General features: G+C 36.4%; 1 protein-coding gene across 1 annotated transcript in view; it reads right to left on the minus strand.

The window, feature by feature from the left end:
• Positions 1 to 14,639, minus strand: part of LOC142340625 (uncharacterized) — a 35,413-nt gene extending 20,774 nt beyond the window's left edge. Inside the window, exons 1-3 of the mRNA XM_075391317.1 lie at positions 14,570 to 14,639; positions 14,090 to 14,209; positions 7,023 to 7,394 (exon numbers count right to left, since the gene is read on the minus strand). Of these exons, the coding sequence (XP_075247432.1) occupies positions 7,023 to 7,394; positions 14,090 to 14,209; positions 14,570 to 14,606 (529 nt within the window). The 5' untranslated portion in view covers positions 14,607 to 14,639. The remainder of the gene's footprint in view (positions 1 to 7,022; positions 7,395 to 14,089; positions 14,210 to 14,569) is intronic.
• Between the last annotated feature and the right edge of the window lie 217 nt (positions 14,640 to 14,856).

Here is a 14,856-nt window from a genome sequence, read left to right on the forward strand (position 1 = left end):
AAAATAGCCGACGTAGACCCCACTAACGCTGGGATTGAAACAGTTGGAGAAAAATCGACCATTGCCTCAAAAAAAATTTAAATGGGTACGAAGACTCATCATGGTCAATTCACCCTCCAAATTGGAAACATTCAGCTCAACAATCAGCATTGGATAACAATCAGCTTAATATTAATACCAACTGGCCATATTAAGTCAGGAACTGATGAAAACTTAATGAAATAAATCTTTAAACTTAAAGTCTTAGTGCCCGGGCTTTATTGATTTGGCCCGTTTCATTTGATTTTGCTTTTTGACCTTGGTCGTCTTTGGGTTAATTTGCTCCTTGAATTCTAAATTCCATTCAGTTGAAACAGCGAGTGAGGTAAGTCAGAAGTCAAACATGTAACGAAAAACCGGTAAAACGCATAAAGAAAAGATAAGCACGTAAAAAGTAGCTGCTGAGAGGCTGACGGTGGCCATCACTTATATTAGAAATTTGATGTTACAAAAAAACCGATAGATAAAGCTGATTTGAAGTAAAGTTGACGCCACGCGGTTTTCAAAAGTTCTTGAATCTTAAGACCAGACAAAGAAATCCGGAAACGACTCGAAGCGTCGGTACTTAACCAAAAAACTACAGGAAAACGAAAGCAAATTTAACGGAACTAACTTAACTGAGCACTGAATTCATTTAGCTGAACACAAAAAAAATCGAACAAAAATTGAATTTGAGAACCAAAATTAAACGTTATTGAAGCAGATTCAAAATTTTTGTGTGGTTGCTGAATCATCTGAAAAACTTGAAGGAAAATTTTAACCAATTGTCACGAGGGCTTTATCCTTACGGATATTTACGCGAAGTCTCACCAAAATAGCTAGATTAGAGTCCAGACACAAATTACAAACCCTAAATAATCCCCCCAAAAAACAATGGAAAATTTTTTCGACAAGGGAAAATAATTAGAAATAGAATATCTCGTAACGTTCAAAAATTACATTCCTATGAGGAACAAAAACTGCAAACTCCAAAAAGTTGAGCCATCTAACAATATCAGATCGCATTATTTCAATCAGAGACTTAAATAGACAAAATCTTACTACTTAAGGCATACAGGAAAGCAAAACTTTCATAATCTTGGGAAACGAACCGAAGTACTTTTGAAAACAGAAAATATTTTTGTCCACACTGCAGAAGATCTATTATTTTGTAAACAGAGAAAAGCTTCGATACCAAAAATACTATTGCTAGTACTTTCTTGTTAGATAGTAGATGTCCGATCAACTAATTTAAAATAAAAATTGAAAGTAATCCAGAAAAAAAGTAAACATAACCGACTAACGTCGGGCGAATTGCTCTCAAACGACCGGCGAGCGGTTGGCTTGGTCAGTAGCTAGCCACGGGGGGGGGGGGTGCACCGGGGGCTGATGGGGGCAGCACTGGGTGGGGGGTGGCAAAAGCGCGGTGGGGGGGGTGGAGCCAATAGTGGGGGTGGGGGGTCAACAAAGGGGGGGGGTGTCAACCTCTAAGAACCGCCCCTCACACCATAAGTATAAGTCTCCAAGACAGTTTGAGCTGAAACAGACCTGAAAGGCTCTAAGAGCACATAATGCCCGCTGGGCGCTACCTGTTTATCCCGTTTTTGAGGACGAAAAGTCAAAAGCGTCAGACGAAAAATTGGTCAAGCGAAAAATCGCATAAAAAAAAGACCGACAGGACTAATATAATTGCTACAAACTTCGTTTGAGAGCAATTAAACAGCTAACACCAGAAAGCAAATCATTATTACAAAACCCTTTAATACCAAACTCCAGATGCAAGCAATCTTTCAGAGAAAAATATTATACGGAAACTCGTATCACCATCCAACCTAGTTGCCAAAAACATTTAAAACATCCAATTATGCCACTTCTGAACATCAGGATATTATTAAAAACAAAAAGTAAACAGTAGTAAACAGGAAAGCAATATCAAAAAAAATCAGGCAAAAATGTGAAATCATATAAAACACGCAAAAATTCATCAGGAAAAAATAATTCTGATAAAAATAACGCATTGCCCACCATTTTTGTAGCTATATGGAATCAGAAACAACCATGGAATAAAAAAGTCCACACTCAAAAACAAACAACAAACCGATTTCAAATCGAAGGAAAACTTGAACTAAAACCATGAATCAAAACAGAAGAATTGAATAGAAAGGTTTATTTATACATTCCAATGCAAGCTCGACTTCAAAATGTGTTTAAGAGTAAAACGCTGGATAACCAAACATTTGAAACGTAAAACTTTATTGCCAAAAAGGGGCAAAATAGAGAACGCACGTTAGCTTCTTCGGCCTGAAAAATATCCTTAATTTAATACTAAAATACAACATGAACAGGGAACTTCAGGATAATTTGGTCAACAAACAACTTAATGCAATCAGAATTTAGGATTTCAAAAACGTTGTCGAAAACAAAATCGAAAACCAAAGTTGGAAGGAAAATCATTCCTTTCGAGTTAATTCCACAGAAGGAAAAGTGTAAAAGAAAGGTATCCAGAAAGAATTTTGAGCCCAATTTCTACCTGAACCACTAATGCGTTTTGAAAAACAATTTTTTCTAAGCAGCAAAATACTTTATTCTTTTGAAGGCTTGTAAAGATTGTAAAGGTATAAAGATTGCCAACATTTTTTTTTAAATCAGACAAAAACGGCTACATTCGGCACAAAATAAACAGTTCGGACGAAAAAAAATCAAGTCATTAAATCAACACAGCGCATGAACAAAAATTTCTCATTCAGCAAAAATTTCTCCAAGACGTCAATTTTACCATTTGGCTTTTAGGTCAAAATGACGCTTGGATAACAGTAAAATAAACAGTAAAATAAACAGTAAATATTAACGGAAAAATAAACGCAGCCGGAAGACTCTGGAATCGCCTCAAAGTGGAATTTACTTCTACCTAAGTCTGCTTCTTTCTAAACAAAGAAAACCAATTATTAACTAACAAAGCAAACCATTATTAAACAAAAGAAAAAGATGACAAAATCAGAATTGTATATCATTTTCCTAAAAAGTCTTCATCAGTAGCTGTCCCAAAACAATTAACTGCATCAGAACGCTAATACAGTGCACTCTTATTCATTAGACCACAAACAAACTATAAACAAAACAATTAGGTTACAGTGCAAACCGAGACCAAGGAACAAGAAAGCGCCTTTTCTCAGAAGAACCTCTCATACAAAAACTCTAAATTCAACCATAAACTAGAAAAACGCTGAGAAACAGAAATAGATTGACAATTTCAAAAACTGAACGCCAAAATTTAATTTAACCAATTTCCTTTATTAAAAAAATACAATAAACAACAATCATTTAAAAATTCGGCCAAAAGTACCAAAAACACCACCTTTAACCAAAACACATCGCAAAAACCATAGCCTGCATATTACGGGCAGAGCTGCAAAGTGACCTGCGTACTGTAAAATACATAGAAACGTACAAAAACGAGATGGAAAAATCTGGGCTCTTTAAAAACTATTTAATAAATTTCAGTGATCAATTGATTTGGCTTGTTCAATTTCACTCCGCAGAAGCCGTTTTTAATTATTTTCATTAAAAATAAAAGTTTTCTTTGAGCTTCAACTGATTCATATTAGAGTATTAGTCATGAGGTGCAAAAATAATTTTTGTTAGCGAGCTAAGTCACGCTTAATCAAAATCTAGTCATGACAGGCATGACAATTGAATTCAGAGGGAGTGTATCCGAAACAATTTCTACGGAGGCAAATTTTCCGACACGGCGGGCCTTTAATCCGCAATCTTCGTATAACAGTCCTTAACCACTCAACTATTCCGCCTTAGCACTCTCTCCAAATTGAATCACTTAAAAAACAAGAAATCAAGCGTTAAAAAGCGAGCAGTCGAATCACTCGAGAAAAAAAAGGTTCGATAACAAATGTAAAACGAAATAAAAGTATCAGACGACAACAAAAACATAGCCTCTGGAATACCCGAAGAAAGAACAAAATGGAGACAGTTTTTAGTTTAGGGCTGAGACCAGGTTGAAGGGGGTGGGGAGCTGGTGCTTCATCGAGGGGATTTAATGGGGGTTGCATGGGTTATTGGGGGCCGGAGTTAGATAGGGTCTGTCTTCTTCGAGAGGGGGGGGGGATGAGTTTAAGGTTGGTGGGGGTGTCTGTTGTTTGAATAGGGAGGAGTTCCAAATAGCCAGAAGGAGGGTGGACGGTGGAGCGTTGGGGGGGGGGGGTGGTGAGGGGGTGGGTGACTGGATAGAGATAGAGAGAGAGAGAGAGAGAGAGAGAGAGAGAGAGAAAGATAGATAGATAGATAGATAGAGAGAGAGAGAGAGAGAGAGAGAGAGAGAGAGAGAGAGAGAGACTCATAAGAAGCAAGACTCTAAGAGAGCTGCTCAGTCATTTATTGCCCTCCGGGCTTCATCTGCTCATCTCGTTTTTGAGGACGAAAAGTTAAAAGGGTCACACGAAAAATCGGTAAAGCAAAAAATCGCATTTAAAAAGACCACAGGACAAATATAATAGCTACAAAATATGTTTGAGAACAACTTAATAATAAAAAATAAGCTACTGTGAACTTCCAACGTTCGAAAACAGAGATCAATGTTCTTAAACGGAAGTCATGTTCGAAAACAGATCAGTCAAAGTTAGGAACAAACTTGCTTCAGCTTTAAAAACCTATAGAATACCAATAGTCTTCGAATTATAACGACAAATATCGAAATCACCGCAATATAGCTACGCTCAGCTTATGTTTCGATACCAATACACATTTTTCGATACCAATACACATTTTTTTGAAATAGCATTTTATCGTTCAAACCACTTTGAACGGTTTACATAGATTTAAAATTAAGATACTGCTTCAAACCCCCACCCCCAAAGAGATAAAAAAAATGCTTGGGTCTTTTCTCAAAACTGGACAAAAACAGTCCAAAATGAGACTTTGAACTTTCTTAATGGAAAACCAACAACTTCCAGAAAGAATTACTGATAGCACAAAACTCTATAGACTGTAGGAAAATAAAAATAGAGCCCTCAAATTGCCGGAAAACAGCCGCCGTTGATCTTTTAACAAATCAGGATTCAACCAGCAAACGAAAACGAAGCAAAGGAGGGGGGGGGGGGGGGGGGGTTGCGCAAGAGCTGGACTAGAGGGGGTCCAAATCGTCAGTTTGGAGGAGAGTGGATGGAGGAGCGTTAGGGGTCGGATTGAGAGAGGTCACTGAGGGGGCTCAAACTTTTAAAACTAAGAACCACCCTTCACACCTTGAAACTGTTTCCTCAAAACAATTTCGGTAAATCGCATACTTTGTAAGTCTTTAAGAGACTAGTAAGGCATTAAGAGAGCTGCTGCTCGACTTAATGCCCTCCGAGCGCTACTGTTTATCTCGTTTTTTAAGACGAAAAGTCAAATGAGTCAGACGTAAAATTGGTCAAGCAAAACATCATGAAAAGACCAAAGGAGTAATAAAATTGCTACAAACTTCTTGCTTGAGAGATATTAAAAAGGGATAGAAATAGAACTAATTTTTTTAAGTCTCAAAACATGTACTAATTTTGTGTACAGGTTCAGTTAGATTCTCGAAATTTACTCAGCTTCTAAACTGATGTCTATTAAACTTAATACTAATACCAGCAAGCAAGCTCTGTAAAGAAGCTATGTAAAAGATAACCTAATGCACTGTACCATGGCTTAATGATCTGGCTTTATTATCGGTTTATTCCGTTACTTTTTATTTTGCTCCTTTGACCTTGACCAAGGTTACTTTATTGCGTAATTACTTCAGTGAAATGGTTTTGAATCCATTCAAGAGAAAAAGTGAGTGAGGTAAGATAAAAACCAGACGGGAAAGGCATGACATATGTAAAACTAAAAATGCGAACAAAAGGTAAAACGAAATCTGAAATGGAAAGCACCTAAAGAACAGACGTTGAGGTGCTGACGGCGGCTATTTAAAAATACGAAAACTTTTTTAAAAAAAGTCCAAAACGACGACAAATAGGTCAAAACGTCATCTTAAAGTACATGCTTAAAATCATCAAAAAAGTGCAAAGCGCATAATTATTTGCAAACAGTTTTTAGAAATTTCAATTGAGATGAAAAGTAAGAACTGAAAATAAAACTGCTTTGGAAAATATTGCACCCTATCAAAATAAATTTGATCGCATAGCATACATTATTCCACGCCTACTTTTATTCTTACAATCTCTCGAAACTTCTCTGCTTTTGAATTTTGTTCAAAAGATTGACCTAAACACTTGTTTTCAAGTGTGGGGTTAGACATTATATCTTATGAACAGAGAAGTCCCCAATTGTTTTTTATAGAAAAATCGACAAACGTTGGATGAATTGTTGCTCTCGAACGACAGTATGGGAGCAATTTAATTTAGGGGTATAGCTTAAAAATTTTTTGGGTCCAATACCTCGGACTTGATAGGGGTTCGAACCATCGCCCTCTAGGCTAGCATTCAGACATCTTAGCCTCTCAGCTAAAACCATGTTGTTAATCCCCTGCTAACAATAACTTTTATATTAGCAGCAAACCTCATTTCAGAATGAGAGCAACTGAAAACATAAACGACTAACGTCGGGCGAATTGCTCACAAACGACCGGCAAGTGGTTGGCGTCGGCAGTAGCCAGCTGGGGCTTAGGGATGCCGGCATTGGAGGGGCGTGACCCGTGTGTGTGTGTGTGTGTGTGTGTGTAGTAAAGCTTAGTATAATTTTGCATAAAGAAGACCAACACCTTTATAATAATTGCTTCAAACTTCGTTCTAGAGCAATTAACCGACACCATTACCTCCTTCCTTTGGATTGTAATAGATCACCATTACTCACCTCTTCGAGTAGTAAAAAGCAGCCCCCCCAATACAATTCAAATTTTTTGAATTGTGAAAAAGGAGAGCAAATAATTAATATTCTTTGAGAGACTTCGCAAACCAATGGAAACATTTTTTCTTCCGAAAAAACAGTCAGGTAATTTGCCGAAAATTGAAGATGAGTTACTATTAACTAACTCTTGTTGCCCTCGACACTGACGTAATGATGTTTCTTTCCATCTTCCGTCTCATCGTGTGTCATCAAAGTAGGCACAAAACACTTGAAAGAGACACTTTCCACTTCGAACTCATTAGCTAATATCTTGTATTCAGTCTCATAGGCCACGAAAAATGGCTGATTGATTGACAGCTTGTGACTCTTGCTGACCAAATACGTTGTGAAATTATCAGCGTCTTCTTGGTCAACAAATATGGGCAAATTGGCCGAATATTCACTGTTCACACAAGCCCTTTCTGACTCTGAGTACTCTAGTTGTCTGTGGTGGACTACAGTTACACACGCTCTTTCATTCGCTTTATTATTGTAGGGAATTTCTTCTCCCACACATCCTGAAACAGTTTTCCTTCATAAAATTAACAAAACTATGTCGATTGGAAATATGAATGTCCCAAGCAAGCACAGGACGTCAATATTGAAAATTACAAATTTTTTAAAAATTCTTCACGATAATCGATAATTCGGTATACATTTTATTTAAAATTACAGTAATGAGGGAAATAAATTTCACCAGGCATATCAACTATAGGGGGCTCGGTAATATGCGTCCGCATATAATGTCCCAGTGCCTCTAAAGGTCATACTCTCCTCAATTCTCCGGTTCTGGTTGTAAAACGAAATTGTCAAATTTTCTATCATTTCTATAAAAAGTCAACGTTTGAGTTGAAACGCAAAAGGAAATGTTTTGTCAGAGACATTCATGGATGATATGACAAAAGAGAATTAACATCAAGAAAAAAAATGGAGTTTTCCCTGCAGTTCGAATCAAGTTACGTCTCGTTCACCGGTTATGCCACTCATTTTTTCGTGCTTTTGTAAATAATCAAAGATGCGGAAGCAAATATTTACACTAATGATGAAAAGCTTTGAATATTTTTTTTCTAAAATTTAAGTGTTTATTTAAATAAAATATTTTAAAATGGAGAAAAATCAAAACAAAATACTTGAAGAGATTGGTTCTCTGTTTGAATAAAAACAATTGTCCTGAGACACGAGGAAATAAATAAATTTAAACGTTTTGGTTAACTTATTCCTATTTTTTTGCAAAAACCTAGGGTTTTTCAAAGCATTCTATCTTAAAAAAAAGAGCAAAATTCGAAAAAAAAATATCTGAGTAAATATTCTATGCTGCAAGGGCTTTCACGTCTTATTTTTTCCGAAAGGGATGAACCGAAGAATCCATTAGAAAAAAAGGAAAATTATTGAAAGTCGCCTAACTTTTTCAAAGTTATAGGTAAAACCTAGATTTTAAACGCATTTAAGATATTTCAGCCAAAAATATAAATACTTTTCTAGAGCTAACCCAACTCTTTCCATTTTGTTTCAATGAAGTTTTCTGATAACAATGACTTATCATTGCTATTAATTTATCATATCAAATATTTGAAAGATAAAACTCACACGAACCACACGAACCACACGAACCTGATCCCAGTGCATTTTATCGAGCTTAGTTACTTAAGATTAAATGAAAGATGCTGCTCACACAAGCTTGTTTTATACAAAATAATTCCGCAAATAACCATTTTCAGTGAGTGAATACCTTATCTATGATTTTAAAGTTACTTCACAAATGTCAGAAAATACTGATTTTGTTCAATTTATAAATCAATTTCACATTAGTGTAAAAGCGGGACACCATCGTAGCATTAATGTGGAACAAAAACGGGGCCTTTTGTTACGTGGGCCGAAAATAAAGGAAAAAATGATTAGGAGTATTGTCTGAGAAAGCCTAGGACCGATAGGTTATGCGCCCATGGCATTTCTAAAAAGTAATCTCCCCTTTCCGTCATCCCTGGTGTCGCTGCAAAAGAGATCACTGAAGTTTGTTACAAAAAAAACGCCACAAACAGGGAATTGATTTAGAGAACGATGAGAACCTTTGATATAAGACCGAACTAAGTTCAACCTCAGTTTAAAAAAATACCAGAACCAGAGCAATAGGCGCAGCGAATTTAAGTTTAAAAAAGTGAAGGAAAGAAAGTGCAAAAAAGAGCTGAAGGTATAAAAAGTCTTCGATAGAAGTGAGCTCCAGGTCAGGAGGTTTTTCGTGCACAAAAGGACGGCTTCCTTTACTTTGCAGAACAATTTGAGGCATCCGCTTAAATTAGTACTAAGTGGGACAGCAACTTTCGAGGGATATATCTAACCGGCGGTTAAAAAAAGCTACAGAGAAACAAATAGAAGCAGCCGAAAGTAAACGATAGAGCAAATAGATGAGCAGAAAATAGATCTGTAGCATGAGTCAGACAAAAATCAGTTCTTTTCCTGAGACGGCACCAAAGCATGTAATGTCATTTGACAACGCCTCAGAAGTTTTCAGAGGATTCCATTACATACACTTATAGCAGAGCTAACAAGCCTGAAGAAGAGCTCAAACGAAAATTTTTTGGCTGAACTCACAAGAGCAGAAGACATGCAATACAAGTTGAAGCCCGTAGATGACGGAGTTAGTGATACAATGCTTATCTCGATTTAACAAACGGTGTCACCAAAAAAAAAAAATGATTATTTCAAAAGAAGTTTTCGGAGGCTTCCATTAAATATATTTAAAGCAGATCTAACAAGCCTGAAAAAGAGCTCAAACGAAAACTTTTTGGCTGAACTCACAAGAGCAGAAGACATGCAATACAAGTTGAAGCCCGTAGATGACGGAGTTAGTGATACAATGCTTATCTCGATTTAACAAACGGTGTCACCAAAAAAAATGATTATTTCAAAAGAAGTTTTCGGAGGCTTCCATTAAATATATTTAAAGCAGATCTAACAAGCCTGAAAAAGAGCTCAAACGAAAACTTTTTGGCTGAACTCACAAGAGCAGAAGACATGCAATACAAGTTGAAGCCCGTAGATGACGGAGTTAGTGATACAATGCTTATCTCGATTTAACAAACGGTGCCACCAAAAGAAAATGATAATTTCACAACAGTGGTTATGTATGGTGAAGATGAAAGAATCAAAAAATCAAGCAAGATCTCATAAATTTCGATGGAAAGAATGTTCAGAGAAGTGAAAGATCTCATTAATAATGAGCGCAAATGCTTTAACTGTTAAAAGCCTTGGATATATAGCAAGATTGCAAACTTAAAAAGATGTCCACAAACCACAAAAGTCACAGAAAAAATATTATGAATGTGGTGCGCAGGTCAAATAAACGAGATCAGCTAGGAAAATTCAGCAAAGGACAGAAAAACTTGTTAGCCAAATTGAAGATCTTTTCAGAGTGGTTCACAAAATATCGTTGATTACAACAATACGCAGGAATTCTTTTCTTTCTTTCAGACAACATACAACAGCTTGGGTTGTGAATTGGTTTTAGACTTCGGAGCAACTGTCACATGCTAAGGTATGAAAGTTTATTTATTGAGCTAGACAGGGAATAATCAGGTGATATCAGTAACCCATATAGCAGTAAAGTTTAACAACAGAAAAGTTATAGTTAATTACATTCATACATTCAGAAGCAAAAAAAACATTCAGTTAAGTTGTCTCATGTCCTACTTGTACCAAACAATGTTAGAAACTTAGTTTCAGTGTCGACGCTCAAGGCAGAAAAAATGAAGCGCTGCTTGATAAAGCATTAGAGGTCAAAACAAAATTGAGACAATATTTCCTTTTACAGAAGAGGAAAGTTCTTTAGAAACCCAGGGCAGAAGAATACATTTGCAATTTATTCTTTGGATATTCTCTCAGTTCATGGCATAACAGACTAGCTCAATAAAATTGAAGGCATGCTAAAGTTATAAGATTATGCAATAGGGCTGAACATAAGTGAACATGATATAACGATGTGTTAAACTTGTCAATTGAACAAGACTAAGAAACTCCCAGTGCTAAAAGACTCCAGCAAAAAAGATACCAGACATTTTGCATACATACATACCAGGGCCTATTCTTCCAGAAGCTGTCGATTGTCACAAGTATGTTACAGGGTTTGTGGATAGTCATAGTAGGTATCAAAAAGTTTTTTTGTTTAAGACCAGAGATGAGGCAACAGAAAATTTTGGGCAATTTTTTTGATGCTATAAGCCAGCCAGGAACTTTGCTGTGCAATGTTTCAAGTTAATTTACTTCAAAGGACATTACGAAGCTTACTAGAGAAAAAAGTGTTAAATTAGAGTTCTCAACATACGCCAAAAGAGAATGACAAGGTGGGACGCAATTATGGGACGAAAACTCCTAAGGTAGAAGTCTAATAGAACAATTAAGACTAAGGTCAATAGGACCTCTCCAAAAAGCATGTTGCTAGGCGCGTTAGATGATAGCAACACCCATCTCATAGGGATAAAAAGAATGGGAGATACAATTTATTAGGTCCCGCATCGTAGTCTCCAATGAAAACGAAATGTGTATGAAATCTCGATACCCAAGTAAAAATCAGATTTTCGAACAGCAAAAAACAAGTCCTGCTCAACTTAGTCTGGCAGCTTTTTCGGGGATATTCTAAAGGAGCATCAACAGCCTCAAACTGCAAAAGCATCTATTAACGATAAAAATCGGTTTCAAGCTATAAAAGAAGAGTAGATTTGCTTTTTGTCGACAATGAGATGTAGGAACATATTAAGAGCGAAGGCGTTTATTCGATAGGCAGTAGCCAGCAGACAGCTTTAAAATTAGGATCTGATGGTTAGATTGTGAGACTAAAAGGAAGATTTGTTGCAAGAATTTTCTCAGGTTCCTGCGGGGATTTACTAACCTACTACACACCTATCGACCATTCGAGTGGTTATAAGCTTAGCAAAGGGATATCAAAACAGCTTATTTAAACCCTTTAATAGGTACAGAAATTCTTAGGCACTAGCCTGGGAATTTTGCTGGTGAAAAGGACAATCAATGGCATGCCGATTAAGAAACCCTTATACGAATTGAAACAGTCAAGGCAAATTTAGAATCTAACAAAAATCTTTTCCAGATAATTTAGGTTTGTGAAAATCTAAAAAGGATTAACTCCATTTTATTAAAAAGGTCCAGGACGACAATGCGGGATGAAATAAAATGTCTTTGGCGTGATGGTAACATTAGGAGTATTGGGCTGAGCTGCCAAATTTCTAGGAATAAATTTAAAAAACACAAAATTAGCAGCCGTGGCAATCTAAATTGGTCCCTAAAATGAGAATAGAGCGCAGAAAAAATTAGAACACGCTGAGTCAAAAAGCATATTTGAACGATTGTTACAGAAATTCACATTAGTTGTTTCAAGACAATCGAAATAGTTATACGGTAGTCCGAAGCTTTCAAAGTTATATTAACCAGAAGTCGCTAAGTGATCAGCATCCATCAATGAAATCGCGTGACATAGAGGTATTGTAGGATGTTTAAATGATCTGGCACTGACAAGATATCGCGCTTGGAGCTAACATTGTGAGCTCTTTTGAAGAGACCCCTGGCAGGAGATTTTGAAAGTGATAATTAAACATAGAAGGATCCCCAGACGCTCACTGGGCTGGTATTAGAGGTAATAATGTAGCACTAATGGCTGTTGCTTTAAACTACACAATTATTCAAGAGCAATAAGTTGCTCTAGCAAGTTACAAACGCGTCTCACCTCAACTGCAGATTCGAAAGCAGTTCAGAAGGCGGAAGCAGATAAGAAAGCGGCAAACTTCACAAATCTTCTCACAGAAAGATTTAAAGGTTGAAGACCCGATCAAAAATTTTGGGGATAACCAGGAATGGTTTGCTCTAAAAATGAATTCTATGAAAAATGACAAGAATACAATTCTCATTTAAAGTACCCTTGCTTTGGAATTCAGATGGAAACCAACTATTAGAGCTTAGCTACTTACCCGCCAATCGTATGCCATTGGACAACTTGACAAAAGCATTGGGACGAATCAAAACATCACTTTTTTGGATCAAACAAGCTGATGATGAAGTTTTCAAACTTTTTTTTAAAACTTCAGTGTTTATCTAAACAACATATTTTGGGACATTTATTTGAATTCTGCTTGAAAAGAAACAATAGGTCCCCAAACATAAGAAATGGAATAAACTTGAGCGTTACGGCGTTAAATTATCCCTAATTTTTATCTGCAAAAATGCAGGGATTTTCAAGGCATCTTATCTTAGAAAATTAAATTCGAAGAACCCTTTGAGTAAACATTCTATGCTGCAAGGGTTTTACGTATTATTTCTTCGGCTGAAGATGAACTGAATGTTTCAATGAAGCTTTCTCATTACCATGCCTCATCATTCCTATTAATTTATAGATCAATTAATTGAAAGATAAAATTTATACGAACCTGATCCTGCGTTTCATCGAGCTTAGTTATTTATGATTAAATTAAAGATTGCTTGTTTCATACACAATTACAAAAATGGTCACTTTCATATGTAAATAACTGATCTATAATTTTTATTAGATAAATGTCAGAAGTTACTGATTTTGCTCACATTGCAAATCAAGGTTCACATAAACGTCTTTAAAAGCACGGGCCATCGGAGTATTAATGTGGAAAAAAACTGCCTTTTTGCACTTGAGTCATGATTCAAGTCTAAGAAAATTGATTAGGAATCTTGTCTCTGAAAGCCTAGGACCGAAAATTCCATTATATCTCCAATATTACTTTTTGTCCAATAGCGTCCTACAAGGGTGCCATGGTTAGAAGAAATCAAAATTTTTGAGAACAAATGATTGCAAAATTTCACAATCACATTCAACAGATTTTGTGCTATTACAGCTGCCCTGATAGCTCAAAACTACCTCAGCTTAGGCGCAGAATGAATGTGTTGTTCATCTGAAGACTGAATCAAATTTATTTCACTTTTTCCTATAGATTTAAAAATTGGCAACAATTAAATTCAAATATTCACGATTCTGTAGATCAATATTGGAGGCTCAATGGTAATCAAGGCGAACAACTAAATCGTAAACTTTTTTAATAAGGTACAAACAACAATTTTACTACTTTACTTCGGACCGAAAGAATGCATAATTAAACAACTCGGTCTCCGGTCCAAGGCGGGCTATTCACACGCTTTACCTCTCGGCCACGAAAAAGATGAACATACATTAAGTAGGACTTACTTGATGTATGGGGTAAATGGGTTTTGGTCACATCAGGAGACACAGGTGAGGTGTGTACTGACTGGAGCGGTAGCCAGAATAGACTAGCAAGTATATATGTCACAATCAGGGTTAGAGAAACTGAAATCACACATCGCTCACATTTTCATAATATTTCACAAAAAACTGTCGTGCTCTTCTTACTGACCGAACTCTTTTGAATAAGGGTTTATCTTCTTCATAAGAAAGCATATCAAGATCTTTTTGGTTCCGCCCGGCGGAAAATTAAAAACCGTGACAGAAGTACTGACAAGCCATAGGTACGCAAAATACCATTTAAACGGAAAAAGCCCAAAAAATTGTCAAAACCTTCGTTTGCGTTGACGTTCAATTGGTAATTAACTCTTTATAGCACTTAATACGGAAATTTTCGGTCAGCTTAAGTATACTCTTTATAACTAGGTTAACTCTTTATAGCACTTAATATGGAAATTTTCTCACCTTTCGGTCTCAAGAGAGGCATGAAGTGATTTATCATTCATTACCACAAATCTGAAAATAACATCTTTCTGAAATTGAAATTAAGTACCCGAAAAGTCAGATTGTTTAAGGCAAAGTCTGAGGCAAAGCAACGGTAAAGAAAAAATAACTTGTGAGACTAGCCGACTTAGAACTGTTTTCAAATGACTGTTGGGAAGTGGAATCGGTTAAATTCTAGTGCCATTATGCTCAAAGGAGGTGCAGCTAGTCAGATAGTAAGGAGCACATCACAACGGTATTATTACCCA

The sequence above is a fragment of the Convolutriloba macropyga genome, chromosome 6 (genome assembly GCF_964194025.1).
Source record: "Convolutriloba macropyga chromosome 6, txConMacr16.3, whole genome shotgun sequence".
Taxonomy (NCBI): domain Eukaryota; kingdom Metazoa; phylum Xenacoelomorpha; order Acoela; family Convolutidae; genus Convolutriloba; species Convolutriloba macropyga.